Here is a 9,727-nt window from a genome sequence, read left to right on the forward strand (position 1 = left end):
TTCTTCTGTGGGTTGACACGCGACTGCAACTGCTATCCGGAGTAATTAGCCAAAAACTACCACTTTCCAAGTATGTATCCTAAAAAACTATTCCCTCCATGAAGAAATATAAGAGCGTTTAGATCCTCTTATATTTCTTTACAAAGGAAGTACCATTTCTTTTCTTAAAATCTACCAGTTGGATGCTAAAAATCCGCTAAAAATTACTACCACATTTAGTTGGTTGCCGGTTTGGGGGTTTTAAACCCGATTATGACATGTCCGACCCACAAGTCAATGCTACAAAAAAATAGTCAACTCCATTGTCAATGCTGGCATGGCACAATAGTCAACTCCACTTAAGTTTTTTTACACTAAACGCCACTTTTTTTGAGCGGTCAGTAAACTCCACTTACGTTGACCGTGTAACCTTTTTCTTTTTAGATGCGGTTGACCGTGTAACCGCGGGAGGGGGTGGGCCTGGGCTGGGGGCGCGGCACGGGCCGTGTAGCTGGCGTGCGGCCGGGCCATCCGGCCCATCTGGCCAGGTTTGGTGTCTTTGGTCTCGTCTTCCTCGCCTGGCCTGACCTTCTTCTCATCTCAATCTCGACCCAATCATCAGTCTAGCTAGGGTTTTTGCTCTAAACCAAGACCCTCTCTCAGCTCTCGCGTCCGCTCGACCAGCGCGGATGGGGAAGGACGGGAAGGGGAAGGAGGCCAAGGGGAAGGGCAAGCAGGCGGCCGGCTCATCCGACGACGCCGGAGGCGCCAAGGGAGGCAAGGGCAAGGGGAAGGGCGGCAAGGGAGGCGACGACCTCGGCACCTGCACCTTCGTCAAAGGTATCACGGATCCCAACTGTCGATCCCGCGAGATTAGGACGAGAATCTTAGGGTCGCGTTGTGTGTGTGTGTGTGTGGGGTGGCTGGATTCGCCTGTGATGCTTCGTTTTAGAAATTAGCAGGGCTGTGAGGTTGAGATTAGATGCTTGAGTGAAGGCTTACTGGATCTCGAGCCTTTTTTGTGGTAACTGTTGCGTTGCTGTTCTGTGCTTGCAGCTAGGCACGTGTTGTGCGAGAAGCAGGGGAAGATCAATGAGGCGTACAAGAAGCTGCAGGAAGGCTGGTTGGACAACGGGGACAAGGTCCCTCCTGCTGAGTTTGCCAAGGTAAGCGGCAGATCGACAAACCCTCCTGAATCCATCTCAGCTTTTAATGTAGTATGCTTAAAGGAAGATGCTTGATTAGTCAGGACTTGACTGAACCTCAGTTATCAGTGGAATTCACTGTCTGCAATTTGCATTCTGCACGCATTTTTCATCTGTTTTTGTTGACGAGATGTCATTTAGGGCTCTATGATTTACCTGTATTGCACCTCCCGAACCAGAGGTGTTCCTTTGCTGCAGTTAGATAAAGCAATCCACAAAATGTGTTACATGTTTTGTTTCATGTATGGTTCTAACTCCTTTGGTCATGGTACCTGAAAGTTGGATGCATTGTCACCTGTGTTGAATTCATATGACCTGTGTGGTAATTTAGTAATCTCGTCGTCTATTGAGAACTACAAATAGTGTTTATGTGAAGCAAGTAAAAAATTGCTTATTTTTAATCCTGTTGCATGTTCATATTGTTGCCTGAGATTGAGCTATTTCATTATAGTTGACCTTGATGGGGCAAAAGGTACTGGTAGCAAAAATTGCCAGGCATGGTTGGAGAACTGGCATATATGATTAGTACTGCCTAGTGGTGATGCCAATTCCAGACCATTAATAGGCCTGATCTTCCGAGTAGCTAACCAAAGGACTATACCAGACGACCTTGAGAACTTTTACTAAGTCAGGATCGAGCTGTTCTCATTAAGAAACGAGTAACCAACAAATTCTCTCTTTTTCTTCTTCTCAGATATTACTTTGTAATACTGTGTTGATTGTGCTGAAGTTGGAATAAATCCCTCTGCTGCAAACTGGGTTTTTTGAAAATTGAAAACTGGCAGGCTAAGATATCTAGTAATATACTTACTTGCCTTGCCTGTAAATGCTGGATCTGTGAATATCTGTTACTCCCTCCATTTTTATTTACTCTGCATATTAGGTTTGACTGAAGTCAAACTTCATAAACTTTGACCAACTTTATAAAAAAAAGTATGAATATTTACAATAGCAAATTTATACGATGTGAAAGTGTATTCAACAATGAATCCAATGTGATTGATTTGTAATAGTATATGTTAATATTTTTGTCTAAAAACTTTGTCAAAGTTTACAAAGTTTGACTTTGATCAAAGCTAATATGCGGAGTAAATAAAAACGGAGGGAGTACAATTGGTAAATGCTAATGGATTAAAAGTCTGCTGAGAGCAGGTGTTAGTCATAGTTGTGAATGCACCTTCTGTGAGGTTTGTGAATTACTAAGGACATGCCTGTGACTGCTACCTGGTCCAGTTATGTACAGGACATCAAACGGAAAACTATCTACCTAGAAAATTTACCTTCATTTTCAAATTAATATTCTGCTAAGAAGAACTAAAGCCGCCCCCTCCCCCGCGTCGCCCTCCCCATGGGCGACTCGGGAGGCGACGCAGCCTCGAGCGCTCCCTCCCCTCCTCCTCCCCCTCCCCCCTGCCGCCGCCGGTGCTCCCCGCCGGGCAAAGACCTGGCGGATCCGGCGGCGGCGGGGCTTCGCTCCCAGGCTGCCTCCCCCCCTCGAGCGTGGGGCTCGACGAGGCTGACGGAGCCGTGCTGCTCCGGACCTAGGGTTTCGTGACGGCGGCCTCAGATTCAGAGGGTCGGGCCTCTGGACCTGGCGTGGTGAGCACGCGGGCGGCGCGGCGTGCCCCTTTGGGGGTGCAGCTGCGGCCGCTTGGCTGTGCCCCGGCGGATCCAGGTGGCGGAGGCTGCGGGTCACCGCGGCAGCGGCCATGTTCGGCGGCAGCAAGGTGCAGGTGGCAGGTCCCCGCGACGGCGCCACTGCCCTTGCTCGACGCGACCCCCTGCGGTGGCTGGCCTTGTTTGGCAGCCATCCGGCGGCTGCTGCTCTGCGCTGGCCGGTGCTTCCCTACATCGACAGTGACGACACGTGGTTTCCCTCTCTGTGCTGATGGTCCTCTCCGGCGGTCTGCTTCCCCATCTCCTGTCTGCTATGTTTCGGGTCTTGGGCCGGGGCGAAATCCCTGCGCGGCGATGGCCTGCGCTGACAACGGCGACACCTGAGGGTGCCGTAACCTCCATGGAGGCGCTGTCATGGCCCGGACTGACCCTCTCTCCTTGAGCACCGGGGGAAACCCTTGGTCCAGTTCATTGGACAAGGCAGCGGTGGCGTCTCAGCGCCATTCCCTTCTTGAAGGCGTTTGTCAGGACCCCGATCCTAAGTCACACCGATCTAGCATGTAACACATCATATCACTTTGCGGCCTCACGCACGGTATTCCCACGGGTGCCACCTTACCTGGCCCGGGACCGTTTGCGCCTTTTGGCTCACGTATATGATAGTGTCGCTAGCATCCATATGACAAAGAACCCGGGCTGACATGGCTAGTCGTGAACCCAAAGTGGCACTAACTTACAGGGACAGGCATCCATGACCCAGCATCGAACGTGTCGGTCATCAGCGAGTGAATCCAGGCTGTAGCACTGGGCTAGCAGGACTCCAATGAACCGGGCTGTAGCGGGCTAACAGGACTCCGGTATTCATCGCGTGACATTTCCCCGAAGGGACAGACACAGGAACGAAGAAGGACACATGCCGGCCAGCCTAAGTGTTCCGGAGCAGTAGCAAGCTATCATGGCTCAGTGGAAACACTAGGAGACATTTCCCGGTAAGAGAGGCTACTAAGGATAAACAACTAGATAGTCAGATCCCACACATACCAAGCATTTCAATAACATACACACAATATGCTCGATATGTGCAAATACAACATGGCATCACAACATGACTTTACAACTCAAGTATTTATTCAATAGGCTCTGAGGAGCGAGATATTACAAACATGGGTCTCATGACCCAACAATCAGAGCATACAAGTCAAAGCACAAACGGAAGCTATCATGTCTGAGTACAGACATCTATAAATGAAAGAGGCTGAGAAGCCTGACTATCTACCAGATCCTGCCGAGGGCACAAGATCGTAGCTGAGGTATCAAGCTAAACGTCGAAGACCACGCGGAACTACTAGCGAGACTGAGGTCTCTCTGCAAAAACATAAAATAGGCAAACGTGAGTACAAATGTACCCAGCAAGACTTACATCAGAACTAACTACATATGCATCATTTTCAACAAGGGGATGGTGGGGTTTAACTGCAGCAAGCCAGCTTTGACTCGGTGGCTATCCTAAACTACGACTACAAGCAACTCTTTTGAGGTGCCGCACACGAGTCCACATATTCACCATATCAATACACCACTATGGATCCGCTCCCGTCTCCCTACGAGAACGCCGTCCATAGCACTCACGCTTATCTTGCGCATTTTAGAGTATCCACTTTCACTTGTCTATGAACTGATATAAGCAACCCAGAAGTCCTTTTCCGCGGACACGGCTATTCGAATAGATGATGTTAACCCTGCAGGGGTGTACTTCTTCATACATGTTTCCACCACTTAGCGTCTGCACACGACATGTGCTCGGCAGACTTCAAGCGAAAGCCGACGTGGGTGTAGACCACGACCTACCTAAACACTCAAGTCTCTAGTCCAGGTTTATCGCCTATTCGGGTTCCATCCATGAGGAGATCCGGCCGGAGTTTCGCTCACAGCCCCAAACGATGTGAACAGGGTTCCCGAGATACCAAACGGGCATCCGGTACACCGTGCCACGTACCTACCGCATCACAGCCCACCCCTACAGTCAGCGCTGGCCACGGCCTCCAGTAAGCTACAAACACCAGAAACTACTTGCAACTCCTGGACAGAGGACAAGGGTGAATAAGAAGTCGAGCGGGGTCATATTTCAGGGCCCAATGTATGGTAGTAGCTGAGTCATGGATCACAAACACAGAACTTAGTTCCTAAGGACGGCTTCAATGAGACAACCCACCATGTACTCCTACATGGCCTCTCACCGCTACCTTTACCAAATCGTGTTCACCACTTAGCTCACACACAATAGGACATGTTCACACACCTATGATTCATCCCCGATGAATCAGACCTGACTCAACTCTAAGCAGTAGCAGGCATGACAACAAGCATGAATGAGTAGGCACAACAGGGCTCAAACAACTCCTACTCATACTAGTGGGTTTCATCTATTTACTGTGGAATGACAGGTCATGCAAAGGATAAAGGGGTTCAGCTACCGCAGCAAGTAACAGTTGAATCGTTGTTGTCCTAATGCAGTAAAAGAGAGCAGGAGCGAGAGAGTAGGATTGTATCGGAATGAACAAGGGGGTTTTGCTTGCCTGGCACTTCTGAAGATAACATTGAGTCTTCATCAGTGTCAACGATCACAACGTCGGTACAACGTCTATCGAGGGGGAACAACACCGGCAAACACAGAAGAAACACGATCAATGCAATGCAACAATATGATGCATGATAATGACATGGCAATATGCTGGTGTTTTGAGCTAATGCACCTAGCTATGATTTAAATGAAGTTGGTTTGAATACATGATTCAAATTCCAACTCCATATATGATTATTTAAATGCCCTTTATTTGTTTTGTCCAAAACAGAGGACAAACATCGTTCAAACATGCATGAAAATGGTACAGATGGATTCCTTGAATTTTTCTGATAATTTTTCATATATAAATTATTTAATTTGGAGTTACGGTTGAATTTCTATGAATTTTAGAAGTTTATACAATTTTCTGGAATTTTCTGAATTATTTTAAATCCAGAAAATGGTTAACTGCATCAGCATTGCGTCACTATGACGTCAGCAGGTCAACAGACGCTGCTGCTGGTCAAACCTGACCAGTGGGGTCCACTGGTCAGTGACTGAGGCTGGTTAGTGACGCTGACAGGTGGGCCCGGTCAACAGACACATCAGCCTGGTCAACTCCGACGTGTGGGGTCGGTCAAAGTGTGACGGGGCCAGGTCAAACTGACCTATGGGGCCCATAAAATTAGTACTAATCTAAACAGAAATTAAGCTAATTAATTTTGGCACCGGGGCCCACGTGGCAGTGGCACCAGGGGGTGATTACCGGGGTGTTTAGGACCTAATTAAGTGGCCACGTCGGCACTCGCCGGGGTTCGGCCGGCGGTGACCACGACTCGCGGCGGAAGATCGCCGGAACATGCTAGGGGCTGCGGTTTGACGCTCGGGAGGCACAGGCCATGAGCTCTTGCACTCGCGCATCTGATGGACCAGACGGGAGGTCACGGAGCAGCCGGAATCTCGCCGGCGACGACAAGCGCGGCGGCAGGTGTTCGGACGTCGAGCGGGACGAGGCTACGGAGTGCTAGTGGCTGGCCAAAGGGGTTCTCTGGACTCCTGGGAGCTCCAGGAGCACAACCGTGCGGCGGGTTTGAGCGGAGGAGCTCGCGAGCGCAAGGCTCGTCGGCCATGGCGGCGGCCGGAGCTCGGGTGCACGGGGACGGCGGATAGAGAATGGGAACGGAGGGGGAGAGCATAGGGGGAGGATCAAGAGCTCACAGGGGTGCTTAAAAGAAGCTCAGGGAGGCTGGGGAAGCACGAACGACGGCGAATCGAGGGTGAGGTTGCCGGCGGCCGAATGTTGAAGACGAGCTCGAGGGCGATGCTGCAGGGCTTCCGGCGGGACGTGGCTCGGTGAGGGGGTCGAGGGCGACGTCGCGGAGCTCGTGGGCACAACAGAGGGGCGAGGGGGTAGCGGTGGCTGCAGCTACGGCGAAGGCGTCGGCGGCTGCGTTCGGTCGCACTTGGGGAAGGAGCTAGAGGGCGAGGGAGAGAACAGAGAGTGAGGGGAGAGGCAGAGGGGGTTGCGGGGCGTCTCCAGACGCGCCGGGGGCGCCTCGGTGGCAAGCAGGAGGTGGCCAGGGCATCGCCAGCGCTCGCCACCGAGCTGCTTTGGGGCGAGGGGAGGAAGACGACAGGGGGGGGGACGCCTGGTGGGCTGGGCCGCACAAGAGCTGGGCCGGCTGGGCTGAGAGGTGAGCGCCAGGTAAGTCCAGGTGGGTTCTCTCTCTCTTTTTTTATATTTCTGTTTTCTATTTTTTTAAATTTGTTTTGGCATTGTTTTGAATTTAAACAAATTCAAACAATGCCAAAAACTCATCTGAATATTTTTATTTGCTAGATGGACTTTTCCAACAGCACATAAAGCATTTCAGAGTTATTTGAAAATATATCCCATATATTATGAATATAATTCCAAATTCAAATACAATAATGATTTAAATTCAGTGCTCAAAATATTCCTCAAAATGTTCATTATTTTTGGTTTGGTGCAAAACCCTTGCCAAAATATAACCAACATTATTTAAGGCCATTTTGGAACATTGAATGCATTTTTCAGGGTTCTTTGCCCCTCTTTTATTTAAGTTTTTGAGGCTTCCAAAATTCCTCAGTTCAAGTTTCAAAAATTTAAACATGATGCAAGCAAGATGCAACACTAGACAGCACCAGAAGCTAGGGATGTGACAGCGTTGCTTGGGTCGCACTTGGAGTCCCCGATGCGGCAGCTGGAGATGGTGGCCTCCCCGGTCTTCCGGCGAGGCTTGCTGGTAATGCGATGCTGTGATGAGGACTTCAGCATAGAGCGTGGGCGTCCGGGGCGCTATGTACGCCGGCGCCGGCATGTCCAAGACGATGGCTTCACTAGTCCTGGTTGGGTCCTGCCATCCACCTGCCATCTCTTAGGCACTTATGGGTGGAAGGTACGTTGGCCTGGACAGCCCTGGAGATGCGGTCTTCTTTGGAGGCGCCTGGCAACGGCTGTGACGCGGCCTTGAGGCTCTGAGTCTAGTTACCTTGCCGTTCATGGTTGGAGGCTGGACAAGGCTAGACCTTTCGTAGTTGCAGTCTGTAGTTGGTAGCACCTCCTCGCCTGCTCGTTTGGTGAGGACGATGTTGTGTGTGCGTGTGTCCCTCCTCTTGGGAGGTTGTACCTGTACTGCTGTTCTCTTCCTGTTCAATGAAATGAAACGCAAACTCTTTTGCGTTTTCTCGAATTTTTTTTTTAATATTCTGCTGTGTACAGTACAATTCTTAAACTTGTTGCCTGTAGACTGTATGCTGTATTCCGTACGCTTTTAAACACCACGAATAATATTTCATTTGACTTATGTAGCTGTTGTTCTGATACTGCAGGTAGCCCAAGAATTCTCTGAATGCCCGTCAGGAAAGAAAGGTGGGGATCTTGGATGGTTCCCACGTGGTAAAATGGCTGGTCCTTTCCAGGAGGTTGCGTTTAACACACCTGTGGGAGCTACTAGTGCACCATTCAAGTCTACGTATGTGAACTATCACTGTTTCTCTTCCATACTTGGCTTGTAGATCATGCAGTAGCAATGCTCCTTTTGGACTAATACTTCGGATGCTATATTACTGATTTATGGACAAAGAGAAATGCTCAGATCCTAGCCTGGATTATTACCTGAAGATGTTTGCTCCTTTAAATTCTCACTAATCATCTACCTCAGCTTTTTCCACATACTTACACAATGTCTGTTTGCTCCTATGCAGGCATGGGTACCACTTCATCCTCTGTGAAGGCAGGAAGAACTGATATGAAAGTATGCTTCAGGTTTGGAATGCAAGCATCTTGTGATAATATGGGATGCAAATGCCCCCCATGTTTTGTCTATTGACTCAATAAGCGTTGTGCCTGGACATGTGTACTCAAGCTACTATTATACTGTCCCAAACCAGAGTGACTTGGAAATTGTGCTTGCTACAAGTAACCCGGTATGATATACTCCCTCCGTTCCTAAATATAAGTCTTTGTAGAGATTTCACTATGAACCACATACGGATGTATATAGATGCATTTTAGAGTGTAGTTCATTCATTTTACTCCGTATGTGGTTCATAGTGGAATGTCTCCAAAGACTTATATTTAGGAACGGAGGGAGTATATGTTTGGGATAAGCTGAGATTTAGCTTGTGTTCTTTTTTTACGGTAAAAAGAAGAAAGAAAAGGGATGTGTTCCTTTGGGTGGCCATTAGTTCAGCGGATGCTCATCTCTATTTAAGTTGAATGGGTCCCTTTGCGCTTTGCTGGAGGGTGATGAAAGTATATCTTTATGAAGGAAAAGTGTTCAAATCAACCGGATGATTTTCTGTTTCTTTAAACCGTCTCGTACACACGGCACGTGTCTCCCCTCAGCCCACCGCTTTCCTCACTACCTTATCCCTTCCAGCGCTCTCTCCTCCACCCGCCCCCTCATCTTCTTCCCCTTTTTCCTTCAGCAGCTCTTTGCCTCTCTCCTTTGCACTTTGGCCAGCGACCACTGGAACTGCCGCCACCACCCCCTCGCAGCTGCTGCAAGGAAGAGGCGACGAAGCATCCGCCATCACCACTGTGTGTTGCGTCGTAACATCTCGTCGTCGTCATGCTGTGCCGCAGCATCCGTCCGTCGCGTCGCGTGCTTCGTTGTACCAACCACGTCGCCGTCGCACTGGGATGGAGAACCACCGTGCCGGTAGTGGCACTGTAGTGAAGCTTTGCTGCAAGCCATCAGGCGCTTTGATGGAGCACGGTGGGGGCAGCCGATGTTGCGATGGAGCGCCAATACGCGGTGGTGGCATTACAGTGATGCTCCGCCGAGGGCGCTGACGGGTGCTGTGATGGAGCCCACCGTGCCGGCGTGGCGCCGCG

The 9,727-nt window shown here is 49.8% G+C and overlaps 1 protein-coding gene across 1 annotated transcript; it reads left to right on the plus strand.

Moving 5' to 3' along the window:
* The first annotated feature begins 565 nt into the window (after positions 1-565).
* On the plus strand, positions 566-8,843 carry LOC119309808 (peptidyl-prolyl cis-trans isomerase NIMA-interacting 4-like). Its single transcript, XM_037585723.1, has 4 exons — positions 566-819; positions 1,036-1,145; positions 8,218-8,360; positions 8,593-8,843. The coding sequence occupies exons 1-4, from the start codon at positions 669-671 to the stop codon at positions 8,633-8,635; spliced, it is 447 nt and encodes a 148-aa protein (XP_037441620.1). The 5' UTR covers positions 566-668; the 3' UTR covers positions 8,636-8,843.
* Positions 8,844-9,727: the final 884 nt, after the last annotated feature.

This window comes from Triticum dicoccoides, chromosome 5B, assembly GCF_002162155.2.
Source record: "Triticum dicoccoides isolate Atlit2015 ecotype Zavitan chromosome 5B, WEW_v2.0, whole genome shotgun sequence".
In the NCBI taxonomy this organism is placed as follows: Eukaryota; Viridiplantae; Streptophyta; class Magnoliopsida; order Poales; family Poaceae; genus Triticum; species Triticum dicoccoides.